Consider the following 19,318-nt stretch of genomic DNA (forward strand, 5'->3'; position numbering starts at 1 on the left):
TTCCTTCAGATGAGGAAGATGAGCCACAACGAAACACGAAGGGGTGCAAGAGGACAAACAAAAGCTTCACTTCTACTGCAGCAACTTTCCCCAGTAACAGGAAAAACTCCATGCATTTCCAACAAAGTTCTCTAAGGGAATTTTTTTACCCTCCCAAAAAATCCCTTGTCATGATCTCCTGCATTACTGCCACTTGGTGGACTGGAGTGGAACAGATTGTCATAGATATTAGTCAGACACTTATGCCTAAGCTCTGTCTTTTGGCCATGATGGAAATAGATGTGATCAATTAACGTTATTTCCTAGTACAAAAAATGTCAGGGAGTTTGGGTTTAAAAACAAATAAGAGGAAAGTCATAAAGCAGTTGTGATTTACTTTCTAGATATATGAAGACATGAAGCAGAGTTACACAGTTAGACTTTTTATTGTTTTAGGCCTGCTGTGAGGTTTACAATCCAAACTGTTGTATTCATGCTGCTGGGATGTTTACAGACAAAAGTTTTTATGCATGAAATAATTCTTCACAATAGTTGGATTTCATTTGATGCCATTGCCAACTGAGTCAGACAAAGGTTACTTAGAAAATACACGATTACTGTTAGTAATTTTTTCTAACAGTAAATAGTAAGTGTAAACATTTCAACAAGTATCATTCATAGTATTTAAACTGTGTTTTCTTTTTCATTGTAGCATTTGTACTAATATCAATAAACTGATTATTTTAATAAAGTGTGAGTTTTTTATATTTTGTTGTAAAAGTTATGAAGTTCAAAACCCAATGTTGAATTAACGTAATGATTAATGTCAATAATTCAGGTTTCTGTTAAATATTGGAATTAATTGTGAAAAATTTATCACACAAGTTAGAAGACAGAATCAGAGTTTTGTTGCTGTCGTTAAAACTAAAGAAATTTCTGACATCAACATAATAACTATGCTTTTTCTTTATCCATTTCTACATTTTCCTGGGGTCTGTTTGCATTGATTGTCCTCAAGCGCAGACTCAGTTCTTCAGTCAGCACATTGCAGCAGGACTTCTGAGGGAAGGACATGACAAAACAAATCAGTTTATTAATACATGGATGAATTTCATGTAAAAGTTTCAACCAACACTAATACCAAGAAGCAGCTTGCAAAACAAAACTCACTCCACAAAATTATTAATTCAAGTCAAACAGTGATAAAGTACCCAGATAGACACCATAGAGATATTGGCATTTCCAATTTGTGTTATCCCTTGTGCCAGAATCTTTTGGCAAAATCTTGGAGGGGACTCAAAGGCTTTGGTAAATATTGGGGTCCGATGCCAAGATATGCCAGTGTTAATAAAACACATGTGAAAGAGATTTAGAAAACGGTCTGTGCGCAGACACAAAAGTTACAAGTGGTCCTTTACTATATTCATTTCAAGATGTTCATTGATAATGATCGATTTGTTTCACTTTGCTAAAAGTTTTATCAAACAAGTATTTTCTAACATGCCTCAAAGTATCCAGGCAATTGTTTGGCCTGCGTGTGGAAGAGTAAGTATAACTGTAAGGTTGTGTCTTCTGCATTTGAGCCTTTAGTTGTGTTTATAGCAGTAGTGTGGTTTACAAGTGCACTTGAACGTACCCTCTGCTCCCCTGCACTTCTGCGACTCTTGGAGGTGAGCTCCTGGATGGCCAGCAGGGCTCCCAACCCCAAGCCTAGAGAAAGAACCAGGAACATCCCCTTGAGGCTGTGCGGCTGAACGGCTGAAGACTTGGCCTTGTCTGCGATGCAGCTGCTGGCCCACCACTTGCTTTGCAGGTAAGCCAGCTCTCCGGCCTCACTCAGTTGAAGGATGGCTATACTGAGGTTCTTTATCAAGGAGGAACCTTGGAGACAATGACAAGTTTAATTTTAGAGACACCATTTTTAAAACCAACAATTTTGTCTTGAGATTCGAAAGTGAGCAGCCTCACCGAGAGAGGTAGCAATGCTGTATCCTCTCATCCCGATGACTTCATGAGTTCTGACCAGTTCACAATGACGGGCTACTGCCAAGTCCAGGGAGACAGACTCTCCAATAAAAGCAAAGTTGCCCTCTTTTGCTCGCTGCACGCCTTCGTCCATCGAAGACACAAAACTCTTAGTTCTCTCCATGTGCTCATAGATTCTCCGATACACTGGGTTGTTTGAATTCTGGGTGAAGAAAATGGTCGGCGTGAAAGAAAACTGAGATTAGTGATCCAGTGCACCAGAGGTAATTCAAGTCTTATAATCTAAAAGATTCACATCTTCATTCTCACCTTAAAGAAGGCAAGGGTGGACGATCCTGCCAGGCAGCCATACTCCATCATGTCCTGATTGGCCAAGTCCTCAAACCCTTTCACCATCGGCTGAGTGGACTCCTGGCTCTTAGGGGAGCTGAGGTTGGAGAAATAACAGGACAGGAGGACGATGGTGAACAACCACCAGCTGCAGCAGACAACACGCCCCGACGCAGCTCTGGGGTGAGGACCAACACCTGACAACACACACACAAAAACACACAGACAAATGAGCCTCTTTGTGAAGTCCAGAGATTGTGAGTCCAGAGATTGTGAGCTCAGTTTGTCTGGTTTTACCTTGAAGAGTCAGAGCTCCAGCTGTGTACCACAGACTGTGGAAGAGGCTGAATCTGTTCTCTTCAGTCTGAGGCTGACTCCACTCACATGGACTGAGTCTGCATCCATAAAAAAAAGATACATTATTTATGTAACAGCACTGCTGGCAAGAGAGGAAATATTAGCAGGTAAAATAGGTAGATAAAATAAGTAGATATGAAAATAAGTAGATATTACAATATGTTACTTTGGCTGCTAGGGGTCTTTTGATTGAAATAATAACATGGGATCGTGGGAGCTGTCTTCACCATCATTGCTGATGAGAATCTTGCTGACGTATTTTAGTTTTATTCATGTTACGCATGCAGCAAATGGCGATGAATAATCGTGATCAATTAAATTGAGTTTACAGAAGTTACATAAATCACAAATTCAACTAGTATCACCAACCTGGTAACAATGAAGATGCTTGCAGCCGTCCCCAGATAGGCAATGAGAATGCCGACCCAGGTCTCGGCCGTAAAGGGGGAGAGGAAATCGAAGAGGCCTGATTCCTCTGAGATGTCCTTCCTCAGCAGGATGCTGATTCCTGTCTGCATGAATGGTTTGGTCATGCCAACAGCTTTCTCTCGCGCTGCTGTGAGAGTCAGTGGAGCGATGGCAAGGTCTGCTTCCTGTAGGGAATTCATAAATACATTTGACATTAGTAAAACAATATTATAGGCTTTGCAGTATATTTATAGAAAGTCCAAGAGGGCTTAAAGAGTTTTTAATTTCACCAACAACTATGTTCACGCCACATATCTTTGCGTATTCCGAATGCATCATTTGCAAATCACAGATGCCAGCTGAGTAATTCAAGCTTGTGCAAAGTGCTTTCCTGGTCCATGACCTCTTCAAATGCCACTTTTCATGTACTCACCCCTCTCACCACCTCTCCAATCATCCCATTCCAGTTGCCGTTGTCATCCTGCCGGCCATACGAACCATCCTTCACCAGCTGCACTCTGTACTTGAAGCCCAGTTTCTTGGCAACTTCCGACAGCAGGTCCATACAAAAGCCTTCCAGTTGTGAGCCCTTGGAAACCGTATATGGCTCTTGCTATAGGGGAACATGTCAAAAGTCAATCAGTGAAATGTAATCTTCAGTCTTGTATTCACAGGGATGTGAAGTTTATACATTTGTAAGGAATAGATGAACTACCTTTATGGTTGTGATTCTCAGCTCTGTTGGCACTGATGGTGAGGGAGGAAGACAAGGAACAAGTTCAGACCAACTTCTAAACCTTTCCTTAAAGGTGTTGTTTTATGAGCTGTCAGCTGCAGCACGACTGCGTATCTAACAGGGTTTGAGTGACGATTGTGATTTAGCTCTAAGGATGACAATGCTCGGCAGTTGGTTGACTGGTGGCACCACCACCTTGTTAGAAGGATAAACATGACATTTTGTACAGATGTTTGCGGTCCCCAGTGGATGAATCTTATTGACTTGGGTCGTCTTTCACTGTCTGTAGGTTTAGGGCTTTCAATTATTATCTTATTCTATCTTATCTATCTTATCTTGTCTTATCTTATTTTATCTTATCTTATCTTATCTTATCTTATCTTATTTCATCTTATCTTATCTTCTCTTATCTTATTTCATCTGATCTTATCTTATCTTATTTCATCTTATCTTATCTTATCTTATTTCATCTTATCTTATCTTATCTTATCTTATTTCATCTTATCTTATCTTCTCTTATCTTATTTCATCTGATCTTATCTTATCTTATTTCATCTTATCTTATCTTATCTTATCTTATTTCATCTTATCTTATCTTCTCTTATCTTATTTTATCTTATCTTATCACTCTTAGAAGGAGTAAATCGTATGTTATTCTCTTTTTTATGAGATATAATATTATAAAAAATTATTAAAAAAGCACCATCCATCGTTTCTGGACTGAAACTGAAAAGTTGGGATGGTATCAGAAGGCAACAGCAAAATATTTTGATAAATTACAGTGAAAGAGTAACTCCAGGTTTTATTTTTCACACACACACATTTATCAGACCTGATGTTCATCCTAAATTTATCCGATTTAAAGACGTCAATTCAAAGACCATTTTCACTCTCTAATCTGACATCATGATGTGTCTGAGGTGGAGTTTGTGGAAGCCTGTTTTTGATTTTCTGGTCAAGACAAGTTTCTGGTATCCTGGCGATCTGGCCACTCTCCTCCTCCAAAAAGAAGTTTGTGAACTTCAATCTATTTGGAGTAGTGTGTCAATTCAAAGAGTCTCAATGCCATGGCACTGTGAGAAGGGAGGGCAGTCAAAGAGTATCAAAAGCCTCAATTCAGGCCAAGCCCTCAGGGATCCGTCGCCACAGGGTGATCCTGACAACCGACAGATCCTCCTTTTCAAAAGATGACACGTAGACAAGCTCTTCAAGCCCCTGTCACTGTTTGGCCACTCCGGACACAGGGTCTTTGTTCGCTCCATACACTGGATGTGTTACCATTTTTTTGTGAGAGTTTCAACTGGCTTGCTTCCTCATGTTGTTTTTCTATAAGAGTTGGACAGGATGTGGCGCTACACTTTGATATTCATCCCATCTGACAGTTTATGTATTTATGTCTTGAGTCTATTATGTCTTCAAGCCTGAAAAACTTTGATCAAATCCAGTGGTGATAATATTAGAAAATTTGGTTGAGGAAAAATCTGCCACCACAATGAAATACAAATACAGCGTGCGATCAAACTTAATAATAAATATTAGTATCCATAAATAAAGGCTTCTTTTTTAATAATGTTTTTTTTATTAAAATCAGTTTGATCTGCACTGCACATTCACTCACTTCCATTTGAGTTCTAAAAAGAATAACTCAACTTACATCTACATTGTTCTAATGTGTTATTAAAAATCTGAGGTGAATAAAATGTTCTTACCTGCAGTACACAATCCCATGTCCAGGAAACACCCAACAGACAACACAAAGAACCCAAACAGCATCTTGTCTGTGCTGATTTGCAGCCTATGAGTTAGAAAGACAATCAGTGATGGTACACATGGATAAACATAAATAATAATAAAATAAAAGAGTTTTCTAGCAGGCAAGATGTGGATCAAGTCATCACATTAAATTGATTGAAACGTACAATCACACATAAGATTGATGGACTTAGTATTACCTGACAAGAGTCCAAGATGTGACTGCTGGATTTGCACGTCAGGCTTCAGACTGACCCCAGTGCAGCTCGACTGCGATGCAGCGTGATGTGAAGTTTTTCACATTCAAATTTGTTAAGAAGACCAACTGAGTGTTTGTGGGAGGAGAAAGTGTCAACATGTTGAAGGGTTGGGGAGAAGCAGCATGAGGTATGATCAGCCTCCACTTTGGATTAAAATGTGTTTTTTTCACACTAGAAATGACCAAGTCAAATATTTTGATAATATAAATGAATAAGGAAAAATCTGATTCACATCATATGGTTAGAATATCATATGTTTTATGAGATTTATGTTTGACATGAGGTTAAGGAAAGTAGAATATTTGAAGCTCAGCACAAATTCAGTGTATACTCACAGAATATACTGCTTACATCAGCAGTATCACTTTGGTTATTCAGGGTAGCTTTACTGTGAGGCAATAAATTGATGGATGGTCCACAGTTTGAACTGTGGACCAAGGGCTCCACAGAGGTGTTGAAGCTGGAGCCACTGGTTTTCCCCTGTAACACAGATTCAATCCCACTGGTCCTTCCAGTCACATGCTCACTTCTCGAACCTTACGACCACCATTCAATTTAAATAAAGCTGCTGGCATGGCAAAATAATTTTATCTCAGAAATCTTGTAATTTGAATAAGTGCATCTTCTCCTGCCAGTGGCTGAAGTTAATTTAGCAAAAATCATTGTTGGCTTTGATAGGCCTCACACCCACAACATCCTGCCGTCATATCTAGAGATACTGAACCATGAGGTCACAAAATAAACCAGTAATAAACACAGTTAATGGAAGATTTTTTTATCAACCCATTTAACGTAAGTATAAGTAATTAATGTCCATGGTGAATGTAATGCAGGGCCAGAGACAGGGTCTGAGATAATAATATTTTATTATTGGTTTAACTGAACAGTTACCCAATTTTTGTAGATGTTTATGACCTCAACTCTTCTTCAAAAGATTCTGCAAACATACATTATATCACCTACACATTTATATTTAATTTGTAGTTTTATTATTTTCATATTTTCATAAAATCCACCATTAAAGAGAAACAACTTTGAACTCATTCTGTAAGGACATTTAAATCCAGAAATCCTCCTGATTGTACATTATCTCATTGTCATGATGTAACATAGTGAAAGAAGAGTAATGCTTAATCAATTTGATATGACAGGTAAGTTCATAAATGTAACTTCACAGTACTCTGTGCATCCATATATACAAACTTATCGCTTACAGATTCATCAGTGGAGGGAGATGGATCTGTATGGAGAGGCAAGTGGCTGTCGTCAGATCCTTGCAGCTACTGGGCTGATATATAGATCCAACAGATTCTCTTCTATAACAAAGAAAATTCCATACACAGGGGATGACATATAACTACAGGCATCAGATAAACTAGCAAGTGGACAAGAGGTGAAACAGTTAGTTTACTAATTGGTTAGTCAACCAATATAAAATGTATCTGTAAATATTCTAATAATTAGTTTATTTTCTTATAAATTTTTTAGCGCAACCACCAGGGATTCACTACTTTCGAGTCCTGAAATGGAGAAACAAGAACTTGCTTTTTTTATAATAGCATATATATATATATATATATATATATATATGAACAATTTGAATATTTCACTTTGGGCTCCAGGAAGTTACAATGGGTAAAAAAAAACAATCAATTAGTTGAGAAAATAAATAATCAATACATTAAACACTAATGTAAATAGTTTAGCTGGAGCCCCCTGCAACATGCTTTACATCTCAATATAGGGTCATAAATATGGAAGAATTTAAGAGATATTAAAATGTTACATGAAGAAAGAGGCTCTATATGTGTTAAAAATATATTTAAAAAAACAAGCAGTAGCATCTGATGATTACTTTATTAATAATATGTAGCTATAACCCGTAGATCTTATGAGCTCTGAGTTTGAGGCAGTGTCACATGTTTCCCTCGCAGGTGTGTAACAGGTACAATCTGGGGTCTGGGGGAAATGATGGTGGAGCCACAGGGCGCGGAATGTATGCACCGTTGCTTTTCTCCTCGCTTCTTTTTCTGATGAACTCCAAACCAAGTGCGATGACTTCGGTTTATTGGTTCGACCAATCAGAGCTCGGTGCGCGTTGCCTGCGCTGAGAGGCGGCGGCCTCTCATTGGCCGAGGTGTTTTTTTCTCCAAAGGGGCGTATTTTTCAAGCCATCTTGACTGAATATTTAGCCTCATCCAAGGTCCATTAATTCGATATCTTCGGGATTTCGCTGCCCACAAGTTGACCACCGGCATCATTTGAAAGGTGCAAAGCACAGCCATGACACCGGCTCGACTCCGGGTGTGTGGCCGGAGTCACGGCGGAGGAGTGGGGCGCTGAAGATGACGCTGTCGCTCTCGAAATGACCGGCTAGCTAAGCTAAGGGCTAGCATGTCCGCCTCGGCTGTCGCGTCTCTCTCGCTAACATTAAGCTAAGTGCAGTAGTTCACTTTGCCACTCGCAGCGCCGGGGACCGCGTCACAAGGTAAAAACCACTCTGCTGTTTTATTGTCATTTCAGCTTTGCCCGGAAATTCTGCCGTTTGCTTTCACGACTTCAGTTCGTCCTGTCCGACCGAGTAACGTTATCACATCGGCCGGAGACCGTCGTCTTTTCGCAGCACTCTGAGCACAAAGCAGAGCCTGACACGCAGCACATCATCAGTGCGGGGACCTGACGTGTATGTGCGGTTAATATCTGCGTGTGGTTCACCGTGCACCGTGTGGAGCGGCTCTCTGGCTGCGTTTAGCATTTGTAATTGGGCTGCTAATCAACTTGCAGTACAAACGTTGCCTGTGCTGTTGTGAGTCTAAAATGGCTGACAGATGTTAGATACTCGGCTTGGTATTTAGCGCTCTGCAACCGAACTACGCACAGCAACAGGGGAGGGAACAAATAGAGGATGCTGCCGTCTGATTGGCTCCGGAAAAATGTGGCAGCGTTACGGACTTCATGGTGGACCAATGAGGGGAGAGCTGGGCCGCACGGATGCAAGCAGTGCAAATGAGTGAAGCTGTGTTTGTGCAGAGAGAGGACATGAGGTAACAGACCTGAGTGTTTTTATTACAGAGGCACCGCAGCTGACCCCCTCGTGTCCAGGAGTAACACAAATTAGTACATCTTGTCAAAATTGCAAAATCAAATGCCTCTTTTCAGCAGCAGTGCAGGGATATGATAAATCAGGTTAAAACAATAACTTAATTATAGGGCCATAGAAGAAAATGTAACAACTTCAAACATGATATAATATAATTTGTAGCTTACGAATTGTGATTTTATAACGTAAGCATGTTATAATCGCAATATTTTAATCGCTGTGACAGCTTCTCTCCTTGATCGCAATAGCATACATTATATTAACAATAATAAAAAAATTACTTTTTTTTTGTAAGCTTTTCAAAACAAAAACACCAAAGTGCTGGACAGCAAGAAAACAAATGGCTAATATATAAAATGCTAGACAACAGAAAACAAATGGTTAAAATACAGAAGGAATTACATAAGTAATTGAAAAAATAATGACATAGAAAAAAGAACAGTAATAACCTGCCCCCCCAAGTAAATTCAGCAAACTCTGTTATTGAGTCATGACCATGATTTTATGTTAGAATATACAAACATATACTAACTAAAAAAGCTCCCTATATTAGCTATATCTGTAATACCAAAGTAACACACAATAGGGACGCTTTAAATAATTATTTTCCAGCTACTTTTCCCTCGTGGTTTACAATGCTTGCATTCTTTCATTAAAACAAAAATGTGATTCTTGTTACAACGATTAAAGTCCCTCTGGTTTTTATCCATGTTTTTATAATGTCATGTTTACGTTACAGAAACTGTTTTCCACACAGTCACTGCATACATTTCTTTCCTTCTTATTTGTCAGGGAGCTGGTGTAAACTCCCATGCGGAAGGTGAGCAGGTGGGAATGTAAGACAGTTGTTTGCGGACTCAACATGGGTAGGGGTCGAGGTAGAGGGAGAGGAAGGGGCAGGGGGTCGTCTGGCCAGCTACGGCCCCCATCGCCCTACAGACTGCAGCTCTCTCCGTCCAGGGAGACTTTGACTTACGCTCAGGCTCAGAAAATAGTGGAGGTGGACCTAGAAGGGAGGCTCCATCGGATTCACATCACAGATCCTCTGCCAGTTATAACCGAGGATGAGATGACGGCCCAGGACATTACTGAGTGCAACAGTAATAAGGAGAACAGTGAGCAAATGCAGAGTAAAACCAGGTCATGGAAGAAACCCTCAAACAGTAAGAGCAAGAAGAGCGGTAAAAATACAACTCACCAGAACCAGCGGTCTGGCTCCCAGCAGCACACAGGAGCGACTCATTCCCTCCAGCACCCATCCAACCAAAGCCCCCTACCTGAGCCCACCTTCCGTGTGCTGAGTTCAGTTCACCCCTCTGAGGCACCTCCTCTTCCCGCAGCGTATTACCGTTTCATAGAGAAGTCAATAGAGGAACAGGACAGTGTGGCCGAGTATGACATGGACGAGGAAGACCTGGCCTGGCTGGAGATGGTGAACCAAAAGAGGGTGTGTGACGGTAACGCCTCAGTACCTCCAGACACGTTTGAGTTGCTGATCGACCGTCTGGAGAGGGAGTCAATCCTTGAGTCCCGCAGCCAAGCTCTGTCCCAGAGTGCGGTCGATGAGGATGCATTCTGCTGTGTCTGCCTGGATGATGAGTGTCTCAACAGTAACGTCATCCTGTTCTGTGACATCTGCAACTTGGCTGTCCACCAGGAGTGTTATGGTGTGCCCTATGTACCTGAGGGCCAGTGGCTGTGCCGCTGCTGCCTGCAGTCCCCTTCCCGTCCTGTAGACTGTGTGCTCTGTCCCAACCGAGGAGGTGCCTTCAAACAGACGAGTGATGGGCGTTGGGCCCACGTTGTCTGTGCCATATGGATCCCAGAGGTGTGCTTTGCCAACACAGTGTTTTTGGAGCCTGTTGAGGGCGTCAAAAACATCCCTACTGCTCGCTGGAAGCTCACCTGCTACCTGTGCAAGCAGAAAGGCAGAGGAGCGTCTATTCAGTGCCACAAAGCCAACTGTTACAGGGCCTTCCACGTCACCTGTGCTCAGAAGGCCGGCCTCTTCATGAAGATAGACCCAGTCCGCGAGACGGGCATCAACGGTACCACGTTCTCTGTGAAGAAGACTGCGTTCTGTGAGCATCACTCGCCCGTTGGGTTTCGGCGGGATGGGTCAGGAGACGAGTCGGTTGAAGGAAGACTGGTGGGGGGCAGAGGAAACCGGGGTCAAAGGTCATATACTGAGAGCCCACCTTCACCGACGAACAAGAAGGCTACCAAAGGCCAGAAGAAGAAGAATACAAAAAGGTCCGGTGGGTCGACACGTCGCTCAAATGTGCCTGTGCTGCTCGTGCCTCAGATCCCTTCTCACAGGTGAGACATTTACATATTGTGAGAATTCATATTAATAGTTTGATTCACGTCATCTCAAGTTAGCATTATTACCACCAGTGTTTCCACATAGGTTTTACTGTGCAACTGTTACATCTCCACAGACTGAACAAGATCTGCACAGGTGTTGAAGTCCAGAGAAAGAATCAGTTCATGCAGAGGCTTCATAGCTACTGGTTACTAAAACGACAGTCGCGGAATGGGATGCCTTTAATACGCCGACTTCACTCCCATCTGCAGACCCAGAAGACAACAGAACAGGTGAGGAGAGAGATTATTGCTTAAACGTAACATTTCTGCAGTAACTGCAGTTGTAGCAGAGTTATATGATATATATATATATACATATGTATTCTCTGATTGCTCTATATACACATTCGACATCCGCACGTGAAAATGTCATGCGCCACAATGACAGACCGCCCACTCAGCTGACATCCTCAGACCTGCTACAATTTCACCATGAACCAATCATATTTGTGCAGTTCTCATTGTTTCATTCATTGATTTATTTGTAATGTCTTAACAGGGCCATAGTTAAACTTAAGATGAAAAAGGTGTGAACCTACGTATTATGAGCTGTCCGCTTGTGATTGGATCACTCAAGTGGTGGGCAATACCTGTTCTGAATAGGGCCTTTGTCTCAGATTTTTGCATAGCTCATCGATTTGCGTAGCTCCTCCATGCCACGTGGCCGCTCTCACATACAATCTAGCACTGGGAAAATCCTACAAAAGCTGTGGCAATAAATATATCTCACCCCTCCGTCACCTGGTCTTGCACATTTTGGTGTGCATTTATATTCAATAGAACATCAGGATTTCTTAGAACGAATACAATCTGTTCAGAACACAGTTACTCAGGGCGATCACACCATGTTTGTAATCTCACACTCTGAATTCAAGCATAATCCCAGAAATCACACTTTGCCATAGCTGATTCAAATAGATGGCAAACTTCCACAGAAGCCGTCACTGTTCTCTCTTTGATGTAGACCTCTCACTGTCACAGAGGGCTGCAGTGTAGCTGTTGATGTTAAAGGGCCAATAAGTGGAATTTGCGGGGGTTCTATTGACAGAAAAAAAGGTATTTCTGTCTATCCATTGCACTGTCATGAATTCAGTATTACGTGACACTGCAGAGTGCTCTTAATTTGAAATAACAGAGACAGGAAGTGAAGTCAAGGTGACCAAGTCTATGCAGCTGCAGACGAGAGGGAGAGAGGTTGAGAAGACAAACAGAAAGAGGAGAGGGGTAGATTTAACCATCTAACCGTAACATTAAATATTAAGTTACATATATTTTGTACAACCTATTAATTTCACTCTGACAGCCAGCGTACTATGTGTGCATAGCCCCCTTGTGGGGTTGTGACTGCTGGACCCTTCATTAGCCTCACTGCTAGATGCCATTAAATCCTACACACTTGTCCTTTTATCTATTTCCCACTCATTTACAATGCCCAGTGATGCTGTTTAAACCAACAAATACAGGTAAAACCAAGATTTATCCACATTAAAGAGTTTTAGATAAAATGGTAATTGTAATAGCTTTCAGTGAATCCATTCTGAATCTGAAGCCTGATATCTTTGTCCTCATTCCTTTATGTCCAGAGGGAGCCTGACGAAAAGCTGTGTGCTGCAAGAGAGGAGCTTCGATACTGGCAAAAGTTGAGGCAGGACCTGGAAAGAGCCAGACTTCTGGTGGAGCTGATCCGCAAGAGAGAGAGGCTAAAGAGAGAACAGGTGCGAGAAAAGAGGAAGTGCGGGGCTCGAGACATGCTATAATTATTTCTGGCACTTTTATAACACTCCTGTCAGCATTCCAGACATTTTCCTGAAAATTTCCGGAGGGGCCGTATCTGAAAACACAAATGCCCAAGTCCGTTTCTCTGTTCATTTTTTCAAAAACGTTTGTGAGCATGTAGATGACGTTCCAAAAGACGTGAATCTACACAAAATTGGAAATGTACAAATACCTCAAGATTGAAAAGAGTTGCCATTCACGTGGAAGACCGCAACTAAGTTGGCAATTTGGAAAGACAATTGGGTTCAAGAGCATTTGGTGATAAGGGACGACTGCGGTGTCGAAAAATAATGCAGCAGATACACCATGCACGATCCAGCCGGCTGCCCTTGTCTGAACGTCCTTGACATTTCCCTGTTATTGTGACAGTTTGATAGTCTGACACAATCTCCTGCTGTGTTTTCTACAAGTGAAAAAGCGAATTCTGAAAAATATTTGGAAAAATGGGGCCAGAGTTCATGTCTGAAAACGGGTCTGGTCAATTTATTGTCACTTGTCAAAAGTCACTGTTTGTTCATCTATGATAATCATCATGAACAACTATCGTGCAACACATAATTGTTTAGTGCTCAAGATTTTACTTTGGGCTTTGAGATTGTTTGGTGAACAAGATGAAGATTTAATTTAATTGAGTAAATACCAGGCAGATGAATTCATAATGAAAATAAATGTGAGAGGCAGCTGTGTTCTCAGTTGTCTTCAGTATTCGTCATTCATTTAAACCTGTTAAGAGTGACCTTGTCTTTCCTCTGCTCTCCCCTGTGTGATCACATCATCCTTCTCCAGATGAAAATTCAGCAGGCTGCCCTTGAGCTGAAGTTGACCCCAGCACTGATGCTTCTCCGATCCACTTTGGACCAGCTGCAAGAGAAGGACACGGCCAAAGTCTTCTGTCAGCCAGTCAATCTTTCAGAGGTTGGTGCAGTTTGAAAACAGTCTTCATAAATATACACTTTTCACTCAGCATCATATGTACTTTAGCTTTATTATGACTCCGCTAATATCCTGATTCCAATGATTCACTGAGGTCCCAGATTATATGGAGTTTGTTTCCCAACCCATGGACTTCTCCACCATGCGCACCAAACTGGAGGGACACGGCTACTGCTCCATCACGGACCTGGAGAGGGACTTTGAACTGATGATTTCCAACTGCCTCAAGTACAACTCCAAGGACACCATGTTTCACGAGATGGCTTTACAGCTGCGGGAGGTGGGCGGAGCAGTCCTCCGCCACGCCCACAGGCAGTCTCAGAGCATTGGTCTCGACCCCAACACTGGCATGCATCTCCCAGAGGCGCCGAACAAACATGGCTTCTATCACTGTACGTGGGATGATGGTGAGTTCAGAATGGCAACTTGATTTTTCTTAATGAATTTAACCAACACGCAGAGTGTATTTTATGTTTTTTTCCCCTCAGTGGACCCTCTCCTGGACCCAGACAACCGACTGCACTTAACCACAGACGAGCAGCTAAAGGCCCTGCTGGACAAACTCGACATGGTTTCATCCATGCGTACCAGCGGTGGCCGAACCAAACGAATCCGGCTGCTGCGCCGAGAGATTAACACTCTCAGACAGAAAATTAATCAGCAGCAAAATACTCAGTGCGTGAATGGTAATGACAAGGATGATGAAGGACCAGATGATGAGGGGGAGGAGGAGGAGAAGGAGAAGGAGAAGGAAAAGAAATCAGAGAAGACGGATTTAGCTGATAATGGACATTTGACTGCAGTGTCAAACTCTGGGACTGGTAAAATATTTTTTACTATGTATTATTCACTTGCTTTTCTTTAATTGAATTCTGATTTAGCTAATTTAACTTGAGTGAAAATGATTTAGGATTTGTGCTGCAGCTTAAAATAATTTGTATTATTTAATTATAATCTGCTTAAGATTCATGATTAATGGATCAATCATTTAGTCAATTACATGTAAAATAGTGAAGAATGCCCACTTTAGTTTCCCTGAGTCCAATGTGATGTCCTCAAAGTCTTTATTTTACACAAAAACCCAAAGAAATACTAATGCACTCATAAAAACAGAGAAACACAGCTAGTCAGTAAAATTTGGAAGATAGGTCCACATATTTAACATATTAAATAGTATTTATGTCATTCATCTCCCAGAGGTGCCTAACAAACATGGCTTCTATCACTGTACGTGGGATGATGGTGAGTTAAGAATTTAACATATTAAAATGTATTTATGATCCTAAATGAACTTCTCTTCCCCCCCAGATGACTCTCCACCTGTGCTAGAACTTACCTGCCCGGTGTCATCACCGCTGCCGGGAGATGCTCCTCTCGAGCCTCCTGTTCTGGGTATTGTGACTGGAGGGCGAAGGTCACCAGGGCGCTCATTCAAGCGTCAGAGGTCATCCCGCAGTGGGAGCAAAAGCCAAGGTGAAGACGAGGCTGAGGTCGGTGAAACGCCATCTTCACAACAAGAAGCCGTTCACGAGGTTACACCGCTGGGATCCCCCCCAACCCTGCCTTTGGCCGGAGTTGGTCGCCGTACATCTGTTTTGTTCAAGAAAGCTAAAAATGGGTCGCGGATGGCTAAAAACAAGTCCCCGCTGCAGCAGAATGGGAAAACAGCTGACAGTAAGACTAATGGGCTGGAGAGCACCTCTGCTCGTCCAAAATCACCCAGTGTGACCAACATCACCGCTTTACCTCCCACCCCAAACCCCTCCCCTGCACCTCCCTCTCCCTCTGCGCACCACCTGAGGTCCAGAGGCTTCAGCCCAGAGACCGAAGCAGACAAACTCCCTCCACCACCCAAAGAAGCAGGTACTGACAAAATATATACGATATAAATCCTGAAAGAGAATCTTGAGTCCATGTCAGTCATAATGTCATTTGTGTTTGTGTCAGGTCTCACAAACGGAAAACACACCTCTGCAGACCATGATGATGATGACGACCAAAAATTTAAGTGAGTATGCATAATTGTGCATCATTGTTTCTGGTTTCGAACTATAGCTTCACCTAACAAATAAATAGACAGGGGTGAAAACATAACCTCCTTGGAAGAGCTAATTAACACCTCACTGCTACTCTACTGTTATGTGACACTCAAAGAAAACCCACTGTTAATTATCACCTCAGCACCGAACGGTGGACCATTCAGGAGCGAGAGAGCCTCACATTTCACTAATAAGTGGGAGAAGACCAAACCCGATTGAAAAGTAGACTTGAACTCATCAGGTGGACACAAGCAAATTCATATTCTGTTGCTCTGTATCTGCCGGAACAGTATAACTGTTGCTTTCTGATGTTTCACTGATGTCCCTTTAGTTCCTGATTTTTTTTTTTTTATATCCAGGTTAAAATCCTCCACCTCTGACCTTCTCTCTCTCTGTGTCTCTCTCACACTGTTTACAGCTGTAGTGTCTCCCCACCCAAACGTAGTCGGGGTAAACCTGCACTGGCCAAAGTCCCGAGCAGTGAGAATGGAGACATCTCTGGGTCTGGTGTGTATAAAGACAGGATAATCAAATTACAGTGAAAAGCCTCTGTTTGTGTGTTTATTGGAGGCATAATGCTAAAAACATACACACACAACAAAAAAAGTTACAAATACGAATTTACAATTTTGGTGACCAGTTCAGTGTAGTTCAGTTTTCAGTTTGGGCTCGAGAGCTGTCATGAATACAAATTAATTGGATCTATTGGAATATCCTGTTCACAGGAAATACTACACTTCTGTCTTTAGATAGTGAGACAGAGCTCGCACCACTGGACCTAGTTTGGGCCAAATGCAGAGGATATCCGTCATATCCAGCGATGGTGAGAATGGATTCACTCTTTTTCTTTGGACTTGTCTCAGAGTTTGTTGCTGGCTACATGAGTGCATATTTTTCAAAGTGCCGTAACTGACAGAATTCACTGTTGGATTAACAGATTGTCGACCCTGAGATGCCGCAGGAAGGGCTTCTTCACAACGGCATCCCCATTCCAGTGCCTCCTGTCGAGGTGCTTAAACTGGGCGAGTGGAGACAAGCGGACGAAGGCGAGAAGCTTTTCTTGGTGCTCTTCTTCGACACCAAACGAACGTGGTAAGTTTCCAACAGGCACGATAAGGCTCCTGGTGAATTTCACTACAATCGTGACTCGTCCTGTCCTGCTCACTTTGAAAATTGTCCCTTTTGAATTTTCAGGCAATGGCTCCCCCGTGACAAACTACTGTCGCTGGGGATGGATGACACCGTCGACAAGCTGCGCTTAATGGAAGGCAAGAAACCCAGTGTCCGCAAGTCTGTGCACACGGCGTATGACCGGGCCATAGTACATTTAAACCACGTGAGAGGAAATCTTAACTTCACTCCCTCCAATTTTATATGAATTTTATCTGAAACATTTTTATCATCTGAAACAGGCTGCCTGGTTAAACATTTAGAAGCTTCATCAGTGCTCTTAAAGGGAGAGAAAGTAAATTATCAACAGTTTCAACCACGTTTTTTGGTATTTGAGGGTTTTCTGTATAAAACTGATGCTCTGGTTTTTAAAATGGAGAGGAAAAAGTGCTTGAAGACATTTTGTAGATGAAATTGTTTGTTTATTCACATCTGTTTGTTTCTTTTGTAAAGGTTTTACACAACCACTGTTGCTATGTGTTCATATAAAGTTTTTATTTTAGGCCAAAGTGAATCAAGAGAAGTGTAAATATTTACTCATCAAAGGGATTGTCTCGATTCAATATGTATTTAGATTGTACTTGCCATAGAAATGTCACTTTGTTTATTGAAGAGTGAAAGTCCCACTTAATGTTCACGTCATATCTGGACTCTACAGATGAAATGTTAAATTGAGCTGTTTTAATATAACTAGTATTTTCTAAGATGATGCAAAAGGCCAGAAACTTATCAAACTATTGTTTAGTTTACACACGCAAAAACAATTATACTGTATAATAGTAACTTGTAAGGAAGGCAGGTTTCCATAAAAATTATAATTACACTGCAATGGTTAGTGGTGTTCAGAGGTGAAATCATTTAAAGTTGACGCTATATGCATCCCATTTAAGATTGTTTACCCCCTTAACTTAAAAAAAAATAAATCAATACTTTGAATTATTGCTATATTGAATCTTGCTATAGTTAGTTTTTTACTTAAGCTTGTTTTTTATTTATTTGTATTTCTTTCACGGTTCGTATAAACAAAGAAAACACTCTTACAGGACTTAGAGTGAACTCTTAATCTCTCTGAGTATCAAACTAAAACATGAAGTACAGCAAATAGAAGGACCAACAGATTAAAGAAATGAAAAGGTGCAAAAGAGAAAAGGAAATGTTTCAATTTAAGCAAGTATTTTTAAATTATGCTAAGATTGAAGAATTGGTATTGACCCTGAATTAAAGTCTGAAGTGAGACTTAGCTGTTTCAACTCTTACTGTAAGTTTTGTTGTGTGCACATTTTTCTCGTAGACGTACAGATACATTTGGGGAAATATCTCCCAGTGCAAAGGTTCTTGAACTTGCAGTCCAGCTATGACGTGTTGTGGGTGGGACTTGAGAGGTTTTTACTTATTTTTCCATATTGTGAAACTGTATATTGATACTAGATTGTTGGAAAACCCGGTGCAGCTACTTGGTTATTTAGGATGTGACGCCACTATGGAGATGAGGCTGATTATTCTTGGTTATCCTAACAAAGTTTATTGCAATCACCCAATGAAGAACTTGCAATTGTTTTTATTTTTGCAAATCTGGCTGAAATGACTTGAAAAGCACAATCAGACTGTTTAAAAAAGAAATTGGTGAAATCCTGGAGCCATATGTTTTGGCATAAACCTTGTGCGTGTTTGTACACTATATACATATATGTATACAGTCTCAGTGTGGTAAAGGTGCATGTGTATAGTTCTGTAAATATGTAAATGTCTGTTTATATCGGCTTACATGAAGTAATTTAAGGAATGCAGAAAAAAATTTAGATTTTAATTTATAAATTTGTGGCAGTCGAGAGTGTTATTTAAAAAGTAATATTGAAAAAAAGATTTATGTATGATGCTACGTAGCTCTTTGTTATAGGGACGGTCATCACCAACATTCTCTGAAAGTGACAGCCGAGCTCTGTGGGCTGCAGTCACGCTGCCCTCAGCCGACTAAAAGTGTCTTTTTGTTTTCCTTCGGTGGCAAAGGAGATTTTTGATCTTGTCATTTGAGTTGTTCTGCAAGATCTATAAATCTGCCTGAGACAATATTTTCTCACACAAGAATAAACGCTGTTTGAAACAACTGCACGTGTGAATGTTATTT

At 41.3% G+C, this 19,318-nt stretch overlaps 2 protein-coding genes across 5 annotated transcripts; one reads left to right on the forward strand and one right to left on the reverse strand.

Annotated features, from left to right (window-relative positions):
• Positions 1 to 740: 740 nt before the first annotated feature.
• Positions 741 to 6,358, reverse strand: si:dkey-183j2.10 (glutamate receptor U1). The gene is made up of 10 exons (XM_053445976.1): positions 6,345 to 6,358; positions 5,506 to 5,591; positions 3,776 to 3,807; positions 3,494 to 3,673; positions 3,022 to 3,245; positions 2,593 to 2,690; positions 2,275 to 2,492; positions 1,948 to 2,167; positions 1,616 to 1,860; positions 741 to 1,038 (listed from the first exon to the last, which is right to left on the reverse strand). The coding sequence occupies exons 1-10, from the start codon at positions 6,356 to 6,358 to the stop codon at positions 934 to 936; spliced, it is 1,422 nt and encodes a 473-aa protein (XP_053301951.1). The 3' UTR covers positions 741 to 933.
• A 1,615-nt stretch (positions 6,359 to 7,973) lies between these two features.
• brpf3a (bromodomain and PHD finger containing, 3a) lies at positions 7,974 to 19,297 on the forward strand. Of its 4 annotated transcripts, none has more exons than XM_053436634.1 (13): positions 7,974 to 8,296; positions 9,701 to 11,227; positions 11,350 to 11,506; positions 12,859 to 12,990; positions 13,838 to 13,966; positions 14,079 to 14,391; positions 14,473 to 14,805; positions 15,293 to 15,847; positions 15,932 to 15,992; positions 16,442 to 16,530; positions 16,749 to 16,846; positions 16,961 to 17,115; positions 17,218 to 19,297. In XM_053436634.1, exons 2-13 carry the CDS (start codon positions 9,720 to 9,722, stop codon positions 17,399 to 17,401), a joined length of 3,714 nt encoding a protein of 1,237 aa, XP_053292609.1. In that variant the 5' UTR covers positions 7,974 to 8,296; positions 9,701 to 9,719; the 3' UTR covers positions 17,402 to 19,297. The 4 variants fall into 4 exon arrangements, with proteins under 4 accessions (XP_053292609.1, XP_053292630.1, XP_053292623.1 ...); XM_053436655.1 differs by having other exon boundaries at positions 16,773 to 16,846; XM_053436648.1 differs by having other exon boundaries at positions 14,079 to 14,376.
• The last annotated feature ends 21 nt before the right edge of the window (positions 19,298 to 19,318 follow it).

Source organism: Pleuronectes platessa, chromosome 2, assembly GCF_947347685.1.
Source record: "Pleuronectes platessa chromosome 2, fPlePla1.1, whole genome shotgun sequence".
In the NCBI taxonomy this organism is placed as follows: Eukaryota; Metazoa; Chordata; class Actinopteri; order Pleuronectiformes; family Pleuronectidae; genus Pleuronectes; species Pleuronectes platessa.